This window comes from Symphalangus syndactylus, chromosome 9, assembly GCF_028878055.3.
Source record: "Symphalangus syndactylus isolate Jambi chromosome 9, NHGRI_mSymSyn1-v2.1_pri, whole genome shotgun sequence".
Classification (NCBI taxonomy): domain Eukaryota; kingdom Metazoa; phylum Chordata; class Mammalia; order Primates; family Hylobatidae; genus Symphalangus; species Symphalangus syndactylus.
The window spans coordinates 124229805-124249807 of record NC_072431.2 but is presented as its reverse complement, the minus strand read 5'-3'; the positions used below and the strand labels follow the sequence as shown (position 1 = coordinate 124249807).

The 20003-nt window shown below is 41.4% G+C and overlaps 2 protein-coding genes across 12 annotated transcripts in view; one reads left to right on the top strand and one right to left on the bottom strand.

The window, feature by feature from the left end:
* PSIP1 (PC4 and SRSF1 interacting protein 1) overlaps positions 1–11630 on the bottom strand; it is a 48069-nt gene extending 36439 nt beyond the window's left edge. For 4 of the 11 annotated variants that reach the window (XM_055294192.2, XM_055294196.2, XM_055294197.2 and 1 more), the window contains exons 1-3: positions 11424–11630; positions 10725–10934; positions 7179–7255 (exon numbers count right to left, since the gene is read on the bottom strand). In XM_055294192.2, coding sequence (XP_055150167.1) covers positions 7179–7255; positions 10725–10796 — 149 coding nt within the window. In that variant the 5' untranslated portion in view covers positions 10797–10934; positions 11424–11630. Of the gene's footprint in view, positions 1–7178; positions 7256–10724; positions 10938–11423 lie in introns of all 11 variants that reach the window. The other 7 variants (XM_063609169.1, XM_063609170.1, XM_063609167.1 and 4 more) reach the window with 5 other exon arrangements.
* LOC134731359 (homeobox protein engrailed-1-like) overlaps positions 11034–20003 on the top strand; it is a 34509-nt gene continuing 25539 nt past the window's right edge. Inside the window, exon 1 of the mRNA XM_063609172.1 lies at positions 11034–11666. Within this exon, the coding sequence (XP_063465242.1) occupies positions 11228–11666 (439 nt within the window). The 5' untranslated portion in view covers positions 11034–11227. The remainder of the gene's footprint in view (positions 11667–20003) is intronic.

The following is a 20003-nucleotide window of genomic DNA, read 5'->3' as shown; positions in this document are numbered from 1 at the left end:
TGTCCCTGTAATCCCAGCTACTCAGGAGGCTGAGGCAGGAGAATCGCTTGAACCCGGGAAGCAGAGGTTGCAGTGAGCCAAGATCACGCCACTGCACTCCAGCCTGGACGACAGAGCGAGAGACTCTGTCTCAAAAAAAAAAAAAAAAAAAAAAAAAAAGGCACATACACAAAACAGGAAATCAGAGCCAAATATATGAAGCTCAAAACTCATTTAAGTGTTGCCAAGTAATATTGCTAAACAGAAAAATTCCATTTTTAACAACATATTGACTCTAACTTGCTGCTTCATTTCCACATTACTAAATCACAAAATACGAAAGTTTATTACAAATATTTTATATTTTATAATAGCATGTATTAGTCTATAATAGAAAAATGATTAAACAGACAATTGAATATGCATGCACTATTTGTCATGAACCTGCTGGTAAAAAGATCAATAGGGCTGGGCATGGTGGCTCACGCCTATAATCCCAGCACTTTGGAGGCCAAGACGGGCAGATCATGACGTCTGGAGATCAAGAGCATCCTGGCTAACACGGTGAAACCCGGTCTCTACTAAAAACACAAAAAATTAGCCGGGTGTGGTGGCGGGCACCTGTAGTCCCAGCTGCCTGGGAGGCTGAGGCAGGAGAATGGCGTGAATCCAGGAGGCGGACCTTGCTTTGAGCGGAGATCGCGCCACTGCCACTGCACTCCAGCCTGGGCGACAGAGCAAGACTCTGTCTCCAAAAAAAAAAAAAAAAAAAAAAAGAGATGAATAAACAGTCCATCTCATTATTTGGTGTAAAATTTAAGAGAAATCATACAAGTCCCACACCAATACATGCAGCTATGAAACTTGTATAGAAGAACTAGTGTAGAAGAAAAAAATCCTAAGATTCATTACTTTTTTTTCTTCTTGTGACCACTATCAGTACCTCTGCATTGACCTTCACTCCTAAAACTATAAATTAGACGGGTTTTAAAACAGCCTGTGATGTATATTTAAAGTTACTAAAACTGAGCACCCAACTTCTTTGCATTAAGACAATTAAGAGCAGTAAGGAGGAAAAAACAGCAAAATATCTTTATTTAAATTTTCCAGACTTCTAAGATACAGAGCTAGGTAGGAATATTCCCTGAATTAGCAAAGGTAATTAGTCACCAAAACTCAAACTGAGCTGCATTTCAATTTAATAAATACTACTAGTAGAAATCTTGGAAAAATGGGTAAATCCCCACAAGTCTTGTTCCCAAAATGAAATAAAAGTTTGCCAAAGCTGAACATTTTAAATAAATAATAGCTGCTATTTATTTAGTGTTTAATACATGCCAAGCATTGTTCTAAGCATTATTCATGTCATGTCTTATTTGCATCCGAAGATTCTGAGGCAAGATAATATTATCCCCACTTTACGAATGAGAAAGAAAAAACACAAATATAAGTAACCTGCCCAAGGTTATATAGCAGGTAAATGGCAGTCAGGATTCAAAATCAAACTTCTGATCTAGTTGCTCTACATAAACATTGGCTAATGGACAGCAAATGCATAATCAACAAATGACTTTATCTAGCGCACAAAGCTTTCAATCACCAAATATTTATTTAACAGCTACTAAGTGCCAGGCACTTAAGTTAATGATGACAAGATAGACAAGGTCTCTGCTGATCCAGCTCTTTGAGTGTGGGTGAAAAAAAGAAAAAAGGAAAAAAAAAAATTCAGTCACTGTTGCAATGGGGAAAATAAACACGAGGAGGAGGATGTGAGCTAAGATCTAAATGACTTCAAATATCCGAAGGCATAACCTTCCCCCGAAAGGGAAAACAAAAGACCAGAGACAAGATGAGGCTTATCTGTACCACAGAAAAAAGCGGTGAAAAATGTAATGAGGCTGAGGCTGGAGAGGTAAGCACGGGCTAGTTCGCGTAGGGTTTTATAAATAGCATTTGTAGGTAGTTTTTGGTTTTGATTCATTGCTAATGTTAAAATAGAGAGTCACTGAAGGTTTTCAGTGAAATGACATGATCTGATTGGGATATAAAGATCTCTTTGACTAGACAGTTGTACCTCTGTATCCGTAAGACTGTGGATTATCCTTCCTCGACCCCTGCAGATACCAAAATTCACAGATGTTTAAGTCCCTTATATAAAACAGCATATATATATATAAAACACACACCCTCCCATATACTTTAAATCAGGGGTCCCGAGCCCCCGGGCCAAGGACCAGTACCCGTCCGTGGCCTGTTAGGAACCAGGCTACACAGGAGGATGCAGGCATTACCACGTGAGCTCTGCCTCCTGTCAGATCAGTGGCAGCATTAGATCTTCACAGAAGCACAAACCCTATTGTGAACTGCACATGCAAGAGAGCTAGTCTGAGTGCTCCTTATACGAATCTAAGTAATGCCTCCTGATCTGAGGTGGAACAGTTTTCATCCCAAAACCATCCCCCCAAACCCCCTTGGAAAAAACTGTCTTCCACCACTGCTTTAAATCATCTCTAGATCACTTATAATACCTAATACAATGTAAATGATACACAGTTGTTACATTGCATTAAGGTAATAATGACAAGGAAAAAAAATTTATACATACTCAGTACAGACATGACCATCTTTTTCCCCCAAATATTTTCAATCTGTGACAGGTTGACTCTATGGATACAGAACCCACAGATACAGCAGGCCAACTGTATATGAAGAGTGGAAACTGAAACCAACATAGAGTAAGGGCACTATTTTTAATTTTTTTACCCCCCAAGACAGGGTCTTACTATGTTACAAGCCAGATTTGAACTCCTGGGCTTAAGGGATCCTCCTGCCTCAGCCTCCTGAGTAGCTGGGACTACAGGCACGTCCCAATGTGCCCAGCTTAGCACATTATTTACAGGAGTAATTACGCATGGACTTGAATTATACAAAGATGACCAAGAGCGGACAGATCCGAATGCATTTGAAAGGCAAAGAACAAGATTTGCTGACTGACTAGATGTAGAAAGGAAGGAGAAAGACTCTAATATGTAATCAAGGATAATACCAAGACTTGGCTTCAGCAAGAATTGAGTCTATGTCATTCCCACTTACTAAAAATCTGTCTGAATATGTTAGGTTTAAAATATCTAGTACATGGTCACAGGGCTCACTGTCTAATATTCAAAACTTGACTGCTGAGCATTTACTATGAATGTACTAAATAAAATCAGATGTTTGTAGGCCAGGAAAAGAATGCAACAAAAGAATTCTGCTCTAAATTAACAATTAAAAAATCTTAATCTATAAACCAGTTATGAATTAGTACAATTTCCAAATACCCCTTTCTTCTTGTATGTTCTTCCTATCCCATATCTCCCTAACCCCTGGTTAGCAGACTAAACTATTTACGCAAAATCCAAACTAAAAAGTTCAAACAGGCCAAGCACAGTGGCTCATACCTCTAATCCCAGCATTTTGGGGGGCCAAGGCAGGTGGATCACTTGAAGGTCAGGAGTTTGAGACCAGCTTGGCCAACATGGTGAAACCCCGTCTCTACTAAAAACACAAAAATTAGCTGGCTGTGGTGGCGGGTGCCTGTAATCCTGACTAGTTGGGAGGCTGAGGCAGAGGAATCGCTTGTATCTCGGAGGCAGAGGTTGCAATGAGCCGAGATTGTGCCACTGCACTCCAGCCTGGGCGACAGAGAAGACTCCATCTCAAAAAAAAAAAAAAAAAAAAAAAAAAAAAAAAAAATCAAGTAGCCTGTAATCTCAGCACTTTGGGAGGCTAAGGAAGGAGGATCACTTGAAATCAGGCGTTGGAGACCAGCCTGGGCCATGTAGCAAGACCCCATCTCTAAACAATAATAATAATAATAAATACAACAACTAGCCAGCTACTGTGGTATCAGCTACTTGGGAAGTTGAGATGGGAGGATCACTTGGGCCCAGGAGTTCAAGGATGCCATCAACTATGATCGCCACTGTGCTCCATCCTGGGCCATGGAATGAGACTCTGTCTCCAAAAAAAAAAACTTCAAATAACTACGCTCCCAAATTTTGAGGGGAAAAATGATCATCAGAGACCTAGTTTCCAAAAATTAGTATTTTTTTGTTTGTTTTTTTAGAGACAGAGTCTCACTCCATCGCCCAGGCTGGAATGCAATGGCACGATCTCGGCTCACCACACCCTCTGCCTCCCGGGTTCAAGCAATTCTCCTGCCTCAGCCTTCCAAGTAGCTGGGACTACAGGTGCGCACTACCATGCCTGGATAATTTTTGTATTTTCAGTAGAGATAGGGTTTCACTATATTGGCCAGGGTGGTCTTGAACTCCTGACCTCGTGATCCGCCTGCCTCAGCCTCCCAAAGTGCTGAGATTACAGGCGTAAGCCACCGCGCCCAGCCCAAAAATTAATCTTAAGTACAAAAGAAGTCACCACCAGACCAACATACATATGGGGCAGCACTGCTTTTCCAAAGATAAATGGTATACTCATAAGAACACTAAGGCAAAAACCAAGTGCATTTTGAAATGAAAATTTGGTATCGTTAGCTTAATTTTAAAGTTAAATTCATTTGAATTCCTTGAATATATCCTAAATTCTTGAATATTAGTAATTCATTGTCTTCATTAACTACCTAATTACCTATTAACCAAACAACAGTTTAGTTACTTAGTTTAGTTTTGGTTTAAAATGTACATATATTTATAATATGAAAATCCTTTTAAATGCAGGGGAAGGGATAATCATACCTCTTCTACATTTAAAATAGTAACGTAAGAATGGACTGTGTGTTCTGTAAGACTACAAGGATATACAGAAGTATAAAATCTGTTCCATTCCAGCACTTTAGCAGGCTGAAGACGGCAAATCACAAGGTCAGGAGATCGAGACCATCCTGGCTAACACGGTGAAACGCCGTCTCTACTAAAAATACAAAAAATTAGCTGGGCGTGGTGGCGGGCACCTGTAGTCCCAGCTACTCGGGAGGCTGGGGCAGGAGAATGGCGTGAACCCAGGAGGCGGAGCATGCAGTGAACGGAGATTGCGCCACTGCACTCCAGCCTGGGCAACAGAGCTAGACTCCATCTCAAAAAAAAAAAAAAAAAAAAATCTGTTCCATTTCAGGCAAAAATCAGAATTAAAGAATTTTAAGCTTATAAAACTGAAAACTGCTAAGGAATGTCCATTCACATTACTACAGTATTTCCAAACTTCAACGTAAATCAGAATCATCTGGAAGGCTTATTAAAACAGGTCTTTGGCTCCACACTCACAGCTTGATTCAGTAGGTCTAGAGTAAGGCCTAAGAACTTGCCTTTTTTTTTTTTTTTTTTTTTGAGATGAGGTCTGCAGTGGTGAGATCTTGGCTCACTGCAACCTTTGCCTCCCCGGCTCAGGTGATGGTTCCACCTCAGCCTGTGGAGTAGCTGGGACCACACGTGTGTGCCACCACAAATGGCTAATTTTTGTATTTTTTTGTAGAAACACAGTTTCACCATGTTGCAGGCTGGTCTCCAACTCCTGAACTCAAGTGATCCTTCTGCCTTGGCCTCCCAAAGTGTTGGGATTACAGGTGTGAGCCACCACACCCAGCCAAGAGACTTACATTTTAACTAAAGTTCCTACAAGATGCTAATGGTGCTAGACCTGACAACACACTTTGAAAAGCCCTACTCTAATATACACTGCACCATTTTCCATTAGAAGATACTTTTGTCCTCTATTAAATTTACCGAAGAGTTTCTTTACAGTATCCCATGGAATCAGAAATTTATCACTTCTTAAAAATTCTATTGTTATATATAGAATACACTTGAACCTAACTCTAATTATGGTGAAGGCCAAACCAATTCTGGATCCAAAGTTGTATTTTTTTAAAAACTTATTATGAAATACTGTATGACACCATTCAAATAAAATGTCCAGAACTGGTAAGTCTATACAGACAGTAGACTAGTGGTTGTTTAGGGTTGGAGAGGGGAAAGTGATCATCAAAAGATGATAGTAAATCTAGTAAAATCTATTGACTTATACACTTTAAGCAGGTGAACTTCTTTGTATTTAAATTCCATCTCAATAAAGCTATTAAAGACATTGTGTGAAAGTTAGCTAAGCAACTTTAAACCAAATATTGCCATTGTAGCCACTCGTAGGAATACATAATTCTAGGCCAGGCGTGGTGGCTCATGCCTGTAATCCCAGCACTTTGGGAGGCCGAGGCGGGCGGATCACAAGGTCAGGAGATCGAGACCATCCTGACTAACATGGTGAAACCCCATCTCTACTAAAAACACAAAAAAATTAGCCAGGAGTGGTGGCGGGCGCCTGTAGTCTCAGCTACTCGGGAGGCTGAGGCAGGAGAATGGCATGAACCCAGGAAGCAGAGCTTGCAGAGAGCTGAGATCGCACCACTGCACTCCAACCTGGGCAACAGAGTGAGACTCCATCTCAAAAAAAAAACACAAAAAAGGAATACATAATTCTAATCAGAATAGCAATAGTTTTGTTTCTCCTCATCGCAGGTAAACAAGACTACCAAAATTATGACAGACTCCAAACTTCAAGTCCAAAATCAACCAGATTATATAGTATTTGTAAGGCCATTAAATTATAGGTACATAGGAATACTCTTTGGGAAATTAATGGTAGCCTCCAGAGTGATCCCATGCACTTGGCAGTAACATACGTCAACATTCAGCTGCAATTTTTGAAAAATTTGCTTCACCACATCAGTTCTCTGCCCACATACCCACCAGAGGCAGCAGAGCTTCAGGGACCATATAAACATATGCAGGGAACTAGCTAGACTTCCTCTTCTCACCTTCCCCACAATATACACAGTCTGTATATCTGATATCATAAAACCAAAAATTAGGTGCCAAGTAGTCCTTATAAAAAGCACTTATTTTACTGCATAGGAATATTAGATCACTTATTAAAACTTTCCTTATATATTTTCATCTATCAACCATTCTTACTGCTGAGAGAATTTCTACTTTCCTTTTTGGTTAAGGAAATATCAATTCCAGTAAAAAATAAACCTATAGCATCTGTAAATGCTACCTTAAAAATAGAGACTTAAAGACTCTTTCCAAAGTTAAAAGATTTTAAAGTTTCCTATTACGTTACGATTTCCCCCTTGAATTAATGTCTACTGCCCAATAACCCTGTTAAATTAGTTCTGATTTGCCTTTAAAGCTAACAGGACTTACGTCTCATGAGTTCCAAAAAAGAAAATGGGTAGTTTGTTTGTGGGTGGCTTTACAGCTCCATCAGGAACTTCGTCTACCTAAAAGAAAAGTGAGAAAAATTAAAATATTTTAAATCATACACACCTCAACATTTACCTGAATAAACGAGAGCACAACATCCAAAAGGGATCTGTTATAAAATGGACCAGCTGTGCAGGCCCATACTCTCCTATCCCCAAATCTGAAACCCAAGAAGCTCTGAAAACCAAAATTTCTGTCAAAACTCATTTGGTGGCAAAAACCTGGACTGACATTGAGGGTATCAGTCATTTCTTTTATCCACCTACTGTTTCCACTGTTGTTTCTTTGCAGAAATATTAAGATTATCATATGCTATTCCAGACCGCACCAGCAGCAAAATATATGGCATACATACTCTCCCTGCCTTCCTAAAATCCCAAAATTCTGAATTATTAATCATATCATTTCAGGTAAGGAGTCTGAACCTATTTGACAACCCTAAATGTTAGTTCTGCAGGAAATCTATACAAATAACAGAATAATGTAAAAGCAGACACTGACAAAAGTTTAAATCAGTACCTCCCAAAGTCTGAAAAACTTATTATGAAAAGATCCTTCACTAATATCCCTGAATCACATGACGCTACTTGTTCCTTTTTCACTGCTCTTTCAACATTTTAAATTACATAAAGAAGAAATCATTAGGTGCTGTCACGTCTAATATATCCATAATACTTGTTACTTTCCCTTATCAATAAAGGAAAAGCAGATCTCAGGACTAAGCAGTACTATCTAGCTAGAATTTAACAACATGTCGGCCGGGCGCGGTGGCTCACGCCTGTAATCCCAGCACTCTGCGAGGGCGAGGCGGGTGGGTCATGAGGTCAGGAGTTCAAGACCAGCCTGACCAATATGGTGAAACCCGGTCTCTACTAAAAATACAAAAATTAGCAGGGCTCGGTGTCAGGTGCCTGTAATCTCAGCTACTTGGGAGGTGAATCACTTGAACCTGGGCAACAGAGGTTGCAGTGAGCCGAGATCACGCCACTGCACTCAAGCCTGGGTGACAGAGTGAGATTCTGTCTTCAAAACACACACACACACAAAAAAGAACTTAACAACATATCTATTTTAAATGTGATAATTTTCATAATTTCAAAACCACTTCAATTTGAAAATCAGCTGACTTTGTTAAGAAGGGGGTTGACCATCAGAGGACCTACTATCCTCTGTAAGCATTACGGTGTTGCAGAAAAGACCATGAGGATGACTGAACTGGTTGTGAAGGAAGTCTAAAGGCTTTCACACACCAATCATTACCACCCAATATCTCTAGGGACCTATTTCCCCACTTATATGATGAAGAGCACACCTGTTATCTCAACTTTGTGGGAAGGTCCCGATAATTGCAAAAATCCTTAATCCCTTAAGAGACCATTTCTGTTAACCCAGTTCATATGCTTCTTTCTGCTAGCAAACAGCTTTAAGAGTTTATGCAAATACCTAGCACCTATAGCCTTTAACAAATGCCAGGCAAAATTTAAGTTTTTTAAATGATTATTACTGGTAAACGATTATGTACATGAATGTTTAAGACTTAAAAATTAATGAAGTTTGGGACATGTAGACAGAAATGTTAAAGCAAAAATTGCAACAAGAGGTGTCACCTTTACAGCTCAGACTTTAAATATGTACTCTAAACGCTACAGCAAAGATTTCAAATTTCTAAGAATGAAGAAAATAGAAAAAGGAATGTAATTGTTGGACACAGAATACACCAACACTAAATGGAGGTGTTTCTCAGAAAAAATGATGGGGAAAAGGGAAAAGACAAACACTTCCCTTCCAATCCAAATGAACTTGTTAAATGTAGAACTTGTTAAATAAGGAAAACACTCTGGTCTTCCAAAGGCTACCCTATTTTATTTTCAGCAGCACTCTTAGTCACTTAACATATGAGCGTGGGGAGGGTGATTTGGGAGATTTTTTAAACATTTCATTTGGCTTTTAACTTCACTGTGGCATGCAAATCGGAATACAGATCTATTAGACAACCTCAGAATTTCAAACACCTCAAAATAAACAAGGATACCTCGAAAACCATGAAAAAGTATATTAGAGGGGCCTTAAACCTGATCAGTTTCCCTAGGCTCCATTTGAACGTGAATTGTGTTTTATAGGTGCATCATATGTACTACGGACTATGGAGGATATAAAGAAATTCCATTTAAGGTTGTTGCCCTCAGGCTCACAATGTATTTGGAAGTCAAAGCATACACAGAGTAAGAATTAAAACAAAAGATTATCACGAAAGGAATAGATTAGAATGTAAAATATATAGACAAGGATTACGACTAAGGATTGTTCAAGTAAGACTGCACCGAAAAGGCAGACTTTATAGGCAAGGAAAAAAGCTTTGGACGGAAACTTGTGAACAGGAGTCTACGTAAAGCAGCTGGATGGAAGAAAGTCAAGGAACAGTGATCATTTTACACTTGGATGGCACTCTCAGCTCCTAGACAGGACTCTGTTATCTAATGGGTGTTTTCCCCCATTCCCTGCTGACATAACCAGAACTACAGAATTATTTTTAAGAAATACATTTTCAAAGGATAGTAAATTAGTCGAAAATAAATGGCTTGGAGAAATACAACTTCAGAACCCCATGTAAGTATATTTTTAAAGGATCTTGACTTTACCTAATCCAATGGATTGCAACATATCTTAGCTCCTATCACTGTTTCAGAGCCTGGTTACCACCATAAACAAAAAGACCTCTTTTTCTAAAAATGGAGCGTAGATCTTTAAACAGTCTCAATTCCTAAATGTCACAAAACATCCTGGGTCCTTAATCATTTCTCTGTACCACTAGATGTGAACTGAGGAATCTGGTCCACACCTCCTTTTTGCCTGTTGGAAACAAAAAGGTAAAACAATTTCTTCAAGGTCATAAACACCTCAAATAAAAAAGGGGAAATGAATTTTCTGGCCCTTCCTCGGTGCTAAACTACTGTAATACTTTCAAGAATGTCCAGTCCTGAATCTCTGTATTAAACAAGCAAATCCAGAAGGCCTCATCAAGTACAAGCCGTTTTTTTATTAACCCTGTAAATCCAATTTAACCACATACGCACTTCTCTGACATCCAAGAGTTTGTGTGTAATCTGCGCAAATTCCATCGATATTTTGTACTTGATACAAAACTACGGAAATGTCAATGTTTCACTAATTTCTAAACAAAAATTCATTCTTATTTCACCTACAATGGAATATTAACTAGCAACGCATTTAAATATTTCCTAGGAAGAAAATCTGTCCAAGTCTGCCAGTAAACCATAGGGAAATACACAGGTATGTAGAAACGTCTGGATTTTTATAATTACACGGGAGATTATTGGGCAAAAAACTAAAATGAAAGGTTAGGTTACAAACGAGACTAAAGCGAGGGAGAGAAAGGACAGAGGAAAAAACGAAGGCACACGGTGGGCAGCAGGCCTCTGGGGAAGAGGGTAGCACTGCTAAGCGCGAGGGCTACAAATCACTTACTCGAGCTGGCCAATGGGGATAACCTTTCATCTTGGCGAAGATGAGGTCTCCAGGTTTGAAATCGCGAGTCATGTTTCGGGGGCGAGACCGGGGGTCCGAAGCCCGGGAGGCGGCGAGAAGATGCGGCGGCGCGGGGATGCGGGCGGCGGACGCGGACCCAGGTCCCGGGCCCGCGGGCGGGGGAGGATGCCTCGGGGCGTCCCGACGCGCCTGCTAGGGAAAGCACGGAGGGCGGTTAAAGCGAAGAACCCCGAAGGGAGGGGCCGCAAGGGGAGGGGGAGGGGAGCCGACGGGTGGGGGTGGGAGAGCGAGGGGAGGGCCGCCTCCCGCTCCTCCCCCGCCAGTGCGCTGCCTCCGCGCTGGGGCAGGTCCTCCGCCCCGCCACCGAAGAGACGCCACCACCTGAGGCAGGGATGCTGCCCGGCCAGAAATCTCCCGTCTGCCTGCCCCATCTTTCTCCGGGCTTTTTCCACCGAGCTTAAGCCCCAGAAGGGAGGGGGTGCATGGGAGAGAAAAAGGCAGGGATTCCGAGAGGCGAGCGGCCCCCTTCCGCCCACGCAAGGCCTCCCCCGCAACCTGCTGCCCAGCGGCTGCAGCCTCGGCCCCCTTGGCTCCCGGGCGGGCCGCGTCCACTTCCCCGCTGCAGCCAGGAGCGAGGCCACCGAGGGGGGGCGGGGCGAGTCCCCGTCGCCCGCTCACCTGCCGGGGCCGCGGGCGCCGACGCTGCGGTTGCTGGCTGGTCGCCTCTACCCGCGTCCACGCAAGCCACCTGCGCCACCAGCTGCCGCAGAGGCGTCTCAACGGCTCGGAATGGCAACCGCGCCGCCGCTGCCGCCGCCGTAGCTGCGCTGCTCCCGCGCGGCTCCCGCTCGGCGCCCGCTAGCACTGGGGCGCGACCAACTGTTTACCGAGAGAGGGGGGATGATGCAGCACCCGGCGAAGGTGTGTGGCTCTAAAGCGGATTTTCTGAAAACCCTACGTCCCCAAGTTCGCTTTCGTGTAGCAAGTGCATGCAGATGGAGAGGAAGACGCAAGCGAAGAAGAAAGGCCTGGGCGAAAATAGCTCGGCCTGCCGCAAGTTCCCCCTGCGGTTTGCGGAGTGGTCGGGTCCGGCCCGCCCCTGCTGGCCTCTCTGCGTGTGTGTATTTGTATGTGTACTGTATGTAAAAGGCGGGGAGGGAGGAAATGATTGTTGTGGACGCGGTTTGGGGGCGGGTATCCGGGCCTCTACCCCTTGGCTGCGTGTTAGGGAGAAACTGGCAGTAAAGCTTCATGTTCTTGTATCGTTTCCCAGGGTGGGGAGGTTTGAATGCTGCTTTTGCGCGGTTTGCATCATCCAAAAAAGAGGAGCTGTACGAAAACCCAAAGATGAAATTGGAGCATGCGGCGGTTGCAGGGTGTGCTGCATCTAGGCCTCTTGCACCTCGCTGAATGGGCCTCGTAGTCTCCTTTTCCTTGAAATTGTAGTATGAGAGAGCCCTATTTCATTTCTTTTACATTTGAATCACCAAGAACTATTAAGAAAAATGCAACCCTACTGAATGCAAAATGCGAAGGGTAGAAAACAATGACAGAAAAACAGAAGCCTTTTAGATAGGATGTGGGTTTGGGCCCTAACTAAATTTTAGCTGCATCTAAATTTTATTTCCCTAGTAGAATAGGAGCTGGTAGGTGGTACAATGTATAAGTGTTACTAAATCTCACATATTTTCTCTCTTAAAATGCTCGTCAAGGGATTTTAAAGATTAATTTTTTGATCCTTTAGAGAGGCTGAAAATATTTTTAAAAATAATGTTAAGGCATATAAAAATAAGAATAATAAGACATGTATTAGCACCTAGATAATACTGTTTTAAATACGGGACTCAACTGGAAATGAATTAGGAAAATTTTTTTTGAATTGGTAAAAATTGAGAGTTTTTTTAAAGCAATACAGCATGTCTTTAAAAAGGAATGAAAGAAGACAGTCCCAAAGTAAAATGTCCTGCAAAGAGTTTCGAGAAACTAAGTATACCTGGGCAATATGCAGAGAGTTCCAAGTGGAGCAAAAAGAGAAATTGGCAGAGGAGAAGGAAGGGTTGGTGAAATGTCTTGAAGCTTCTCATTCTGAATTTGAATTTAATGTTTGTAGTAGGAAGCTACTGTAGGTTGCTGGGCAAGAAAGGGGTAAAAATGATTATTTAACCAGTTCTTGATGTTTCAAGGTAGATGTTAGTAGAAGGAGGCTGGGGATAACTGGAGTACTCATGAAATGATGCATTTCTCAGTGAGAATGGTGACTAAGAAAAGGGAAGAGCACAACTAAGTAATTATACAAAGGAATGATTGTCAGGTGTTGGCTATAAATTATGCATAGGAAAAGGTGGAAAAAGATGTATTGAAGAAAAGCTCACGATACAGAGTAAGAGAGACCAAAGCAGCATCCAGCAATCATTTGTGTGTGTGTGTGCACTTTATTTGTTCTAAACCCTATAAGGCCTTGCTGCTTCAAGTGTGGTCCAAGGCCCAGCAGCAAGGTCTTTTCCTGGGAGCTCAGGTGAAGCTCAGCCCTTCCCCAGGCCTTCTAAATCATAATCTGCCTTTTAACAGGATCCCTAGGTGATTCTCACGCATATTCAAGTTTGAGAAACTGCTTTAGAGGATACCTCAGACTGTAAGAACTTCAAACTAAGGAAAACAGACATATAATAAGTTATAATTAATGTTAAAGATAACTTTTTATTAGTACTAATGGTAGGATTAACAGGTAAAGAGGGGGTAGTTAGTGTTGGGGGGGACCTCAGAAAAGAAATAAAAAAGGGAAAATGGAAAAGCATTGATGTTTTAGTATTAGTGTTTTTGTTGTTGTTGTTTTAAAAAAAGGAAGTACCATACTTAGCTCCTGCTGCCTTTTAAGTTTTGTCCGCTTCAACCTGTGGTAGTTTGTGGACAACAGGAGATAACCCTTTAAACAATAAAGGCAAAACAGGTGGTGGTTTAAGCTTCCAGAGAACAAAAGCCCAGGATCCCTGGGAGCAACAGTTCTGAATCTGAGAGGAAAGGGGGAGGGGAGGGCAGGGAACGGGGAAGGAAAGCTGGGCACATCCTAGCCACTTGGAGAGCTTTTCTGTGCTCTTTTCCAGCTGTGATCTTTTCCAGCCATGCTTGGTGCAGCCCTCCCCCACAGTCAGCCTTCTTAGTGGGGATACTTGAAAAAGTATACCAAAATGGAGATCAGAGGAGCAATGAGAAAGTTATAAGGAGAGAGAATATAATTTCCAAAACAACTGAAGCAAGGGGAGAGGGCAGGAAAATCCAAATGAGTTGAGGCAGGAACTTGGCCTACATTCTCTCATTTAACCCAAGTGCCACTATCCCCATTTCACGGATGAGAAAATAGGCTCACAGAAGATAAGCAACTTGCCCAAGATCACACATCTAGTCCAGAGGCTGAGGCAACATTCTAGCCCCTCTGGCTACTTGCCCATGCCTTTTTTGTTATCCCACATCGCCTCTAGGTGGGGCAGGGAGGCAGCAAGGCTGAAGGAGGAGTGGCTTATAATTAGAAAAAGATGCTGGAAGGAAAAGCAGCCGAGTACTTACTCTTCCACCTTCCGACTTTGGGCTTGAAAGTATTCCCAGCTTCAAATTTCCTAACAACCTGCCTCCACACCATGCCATTCCCCAGCTTGTCCCCAGCATGAGACCATTCTGTTTAACTCCTTCTGGTCCTAAAAAACTCAACCCAAAAATCACCTCTGGAAAGGATGTGACCTAATCTTAGAATAACATAGTTTCTTATTTACACTCTTTCCTACTAATCTGTAAACTGCTTAGAAGTAGGCACTATCTTATTCATCAGTGCAGGTACTCAATAAAAAAACGCCAGACGCGGTGGCTCATGCCTGTAATCCCAGCACTCTGGGAGGCTAAGGCAAGTTCAAGACCAGCCTGGCCAACATGGTGAAACCCTGTCTATACTAAAAATACAAAAATTAGCCGGGCGTGGTGGTGTGCGCCTGTTAATCCCAGCTACTCAGGAGGCTGAGGCAGGAGAATCCCTTGAACCTGGGTGGTGGAGGTTGCAGTGTTCCAGGATCACCCCACTGCACTCCAGCCAGGGTGACAGAGCAAGACTTTGTCTCAAAAAAAAAATCTCTTTTCAAAAATATTTATTGAATGAATGAGAGGGAGGGGCAAGTGAAAAACCCTAACAGACTCATTAATCCTTTAGGATGAGAAAGCAGGTAAGTATGACACATGGAAGTGCTTTTGTTTTGACTTTATGAATTTTTCTTGTACAGTACTTAAAGGTTAACCCTTTAAGAGCAGTGAGATTTTTCATTCACTACAAATACATTCATTTTAACTATTTTAATGAAAATCTTTCTAAATGAGATCTTTATTCTAAAAAATTAGCAGCAATCTCTTCCTTCGTACCTTTTATACAGTTTCCTACCTTAATACACAGTGTTAGTGATGCACCTTCAATTTATTGGTATGAACAGATATTGAACTGTTTTCTCATGTGTTGTATGTTAATCCTTATGATAGGTAAATAGTGGGAAGTTAGCAAGAATATAGGGGAAAATAAAGAGCATTAATCAAAGAGCTAGTTTAGTTGGGGATGTCATAAATCCAATCTAGGTCTTGCTTCCCATGAAAATCAATAAGCATTCAAAGCTTTGACTCCCAGGTGGGCAAAAACCAAGATGTACTAGCTTATGAGCTGGTGACTGGGTTTACTGCTAAGCTGGTTTACCAGTGTTTAGAAGAGAGTTGTTTTCAGTACATGAGATAAGAGAAGTCTTAAGGAATCTTGAGTGCTCCTTAGAAAGACTGGAAAGAAGCAAGGCAAAGACAGAGTTTGACAATTGACCTGTGAGTACTATTGGTGCCTTTTGTGAAGACTGCCTAGACTGTGGGCCGTTCCAGTGGGAATTTTTTTTTTTTTTTTGAGATGGAGTCTCTCTCTGTCACACAGCCTAGAGTGCAGTGGCGCAACCTCGGCCCACCGCAACCTCCACCTGCTGAATTCAAGCGATTATCCTGCTTCAGCCTCCCAAGTAGCTGGGATTACAGGTGCCCACCACCACACCTGGCTATTTTTTTTTTTTGTATTTTTAGTAGAGACAGGGTTTCACTATGTTGGCCAGGCTGGTTTTGAACTCCTGACCTCAAGTGGTCCATCCACCTCAGCCTCCCAAAGTGCTAGGATTATAGGAGTGAGCCACCGCACCCAGCCTTTTTTTTTTTTTTTTTTGAGATGGAGTCTCACTCTGTTGCCCAGGCTGGAGTGCAGTGGTGCAATCTTGGCTCACTGCAACCTCCACCTCCTGGGTTCGAGTGATTCTCCTGCCTCAGCTTCCCAAGTAGCTGAGATTACAGGCATGTGCCACCATGCCCGGCTAATTTTTTTTGTAGTTTTAGGAGAGATGCGGTTTTGCCACGTTGGCCAGACTGGTCTCGAACCCCTGACCTCAGGTGATCTGGCCTCCCAGAGTGCTAGGATTACAGGCGTGAGTCACCGTGCCCAACCTCCAGTGGGATTTTTTTAAAAATCACTGGATGACCTGATTACTTCTCGTCTCAGATACTTGGTTTGCTTCTTTCTTACATCTCCATCTCTAGTCTCAGTTAAGGCTTCTCTTACCCACGTGTGTGTATGCCATACTCCTCTTTGACTCTGCTGCCTGATTTTGCCTTTTTCCCTTCTTCATCTTATTCCTTTGTCTACATTCTTTCTCATTTTCCTCCGTGTTCTTACTCCATGATTTTGGTGTGTGAAGTGTGTAGCTTTGAAAGTAGAATGATCTCTTGCTCTGGTCAGTAGACCTACCAGCCTACTGATGTCTTTTATTGTCTTTGTACCATTGATTCTTCTAGATCAGCTTTCTCAGAGTGTTTTTGAGAACAATAGTATAGCTTGAGAAGTTAAAAGGCCTAAATTAGGGAAAAGGAAATTCTATAGACAAGTGAATTTGAGAAATGCAGAGTCAAAGTTGCGTGGCTTTCTTTAAAGTAAGACATTTCAGAGCTGTTAATATATTAAATTTGCTTTATGAATTTCTAAAATGGGTTTTTAGCCGTAAGTCCAAAGTTATTTGATAATGGAACTCCCCTTTCTTTTTTCCTGGAAAACCGTCACCTAGGACTAGTGATGGTAAATATTGTACCGTGCAACATTTTGGCAATGTGCTTTCTTATGAGCTCATTGATAAGCAGGGGATGTGAGGTTGAGCTCTGATAGCCAGACAGACACCAGAGGCTTTACTCTAAATGAAAATTTAATGTATCTTAATATTTAGAAAAAGTAACTCGCATGCTCGATGTTCAGTTACAGAGAAAAAACTAATAGTTACAACTTTGATATGACATAAGAAACGAGAGCACAGGCGTTGGAGTCAAGCATGAGTTCTGATCATGGCTCTGTTACTTTCCATACGTGCTATTAGGCAACTCTTTTAACTTCATGTACTTATTTTCTTATCAGTGAAATGTGAATAAGGACACTTGCCTTGGAGGGCTATTGTGAGGATTAAATTAGATCATAAATATATAATGTGCATGATATCAGTATCTTAGCCATATTTACAACCTAGGGGGAAAAATAAGTAATTGTCTTCCATGTATGTATAGGGTTATGCTATGACTGGGTCTAAAATCCAACTAGATGTAGAGGGAAAAGTTCTGTATGAAAACTTCACTTTTAAGGACTGCTGGATGACAAATTACTGGTTTGACTTTGCTGTTCGGGGATTTTTTTCTTCTTCTTCTTGGATTGGTCTTTTATTATTGTTATTATTTGAGACAGGGTCTTGCTCTGTTGCCCAGGCCGGAGTGCAATGGCCTGATCTCGGCTCACTGCATCCTCAAACTCCTAGGCTCAAGTGATCCTTCTCTCTCAACCTCTGGAGTAGTTGGGACTACAGTCGCGTACCAGTATCCCCAGCTATTTTTTTTTTTTTTATTTTTTGTAGAGACAAGGTCTCCCTATGTTGCCCAGGCTGATCTCAAACTCCTGGTCTCAAGCAATCCTCCTGCCTTGACCTCCACAAACTGTAGGATTATGGGTGTGAGCCACAGTGCCTGGCCTGGTTTGGGTTTTTTTGTTGTTGTTTTTTTTAAGATTTTATTTTTTGAGAGCAGTTTTAGATTCACAGCAAAATTGAGAAGATACAGATGTTTCCCATATGCCCTCTACCCCCAAACATGCATAGCCTATATCATTATCAACATCCCCCACTAAAGTGTTACATTTTTTATGACTGATGAAACTACATAGACATATTACCCAATGTCCATAGTTTACATTAGGGTTCACTATTGCTTTGTGCATTCTATGGGTTTGGACGAATTTATAATGACATGTATCTGCCACTGTAACATCATACAAAGTAGTTTCACTGCCCTCAAAATCCTTTCTGCCCTGCCTATTCATCCATCCATTCCCCAAGTCATGGCAACCACTTATCTTTTTACTGTCTTCATACTTTCCCCTTTCCCAAATCATACAATATGTAACCTTTTCAGAGGCTTCTTTCACTTCGTAATCTGCATTTAAGTTTCCTCCATGGCTTGATAGGTAATTTCTTTTTAGTTCTGAAACATATTCCATTGTCTGGACATATTTTGTTTGTTCGAATATTCACCTACTGAACGACATGTTGGTTGCTTCCAAGTTTTGGCAATTATGAATAAAACTGCTATAAACAACTATGTGCATGTTCTGTGTGAACATAAGTTTTCAACTTATTTGTGTAAATAACAAGTTCTGTAATTGCTGATTCATATGGTAAGAATATGTTTCACTTTGAAGAAATTGCCAAAACTATTTTCCGAAGTGGTTGTACCATTTTATATTCCCACCAGCATGAATGAGAGTTCCTGTTGCTCCACATCCTCATCAGCATTTGGTGTTGTGTTTTGGATCTTGGCCATTCTATTAGATGTGTATTAGGTATCTCATTGTTATTTTATTGTTTTATATTATAGCTCCTCCACAGTGGTTAGTAGAAGATTTCTGCTTAAGTATGTTTTATATGTGTCCTTTAGTGAAGAAAATATTTGTTAAGACATTAACCTAGAATAATATGGAAACCTAAGGCAGCTTGGAGAAAGCAGAGTTTATGTACAGATTACAAAATATTTTGAAAATACAAAGTAGTACCAATGAATTTTTAAAATTTCCATACCCACAAATTACCCTGTTAAAATGTTTGTGAATTATCTTCCAGTCTTCATTTGTATAGATTTTTTTTTTTTTTTTCAGGCAGGGTCTTGCTCTGTAGCCCAGGTTGCAGTGCAGTGGCACAATCACACCTCACTGAAGCCTCACCCTCCTGGGCTCAAGCGATCCTCCCAGCCCGAGTAGCTGGGACTACATGTGTGCACCACCATGCTGGCTAATTTTTTATTTTTTGTGGAGAGGAGGTCTCTGTGTTGCCCAGGCTGGTTTTGAAACCTGGGCTCAGTCAGTCCTCCTCTCTTAACCTCCCAAAGTGTTGGGATTACAGGCATGAGCCATCACACCTGGATTTTTGTGTAGATTTTTAAACATAGTTTGTAAATATTGTTTTTAAATAAACTTTTCCTTTTTGAATAATTTTATTTTATAGACAAGTTACCAAGATAGTACAGAGGGTTATTGTATACCTTTTGCTAAGTTTTCACTCTTGTTAATATCCTATATTAGCATTGTAAGGGTGTCAAAATTAAGAAATTAACATTTCTACAACACTGTTACCTAAACTACTGAGTGTATTTGTATTTCACCAACTTTCCCATTAATGTCCTCCTTCTGCTATAGGATGCTGTCCAGGGTACCATATTATTCTGAGTTGTCATGTCTTTCCGGTCTTTTTTGGTCTATGGCAGTTTCTAAGTCTTCCCTTGTTTTTCATGATCTTGGCAGTCTTTTGTTTGTTTGTTTTTGTTTTTGTTTTTGTTTTTTTGAGACAGAGTCTCATTCTGTCGCCCAGGCTGGAGTGCAGTGGGGCGATCTTGGTTCACCGTAACCTCCACCTCCCAAATTCAAGCGATTCTCCTGACCGTGACAGTCTTGAGGAGTGTTGGCCAGATACACTGTAGAATGTCTCCTAATCTGAATTGGTCTGATGTTTTCCTCATGGTTACTCTGGTGATATGGGATTTTGGAAAGAATACCCCAAAAGTAAAGTGTCCTTCTGGTCACATCGTATCAGCTATATGATATGAACATGACACAACGCGTAATGTTAACCTTCATCACGATTTTGGTGATGCTGTTAGGTTTCTCCACTATAAAGTTACTATTTTTCT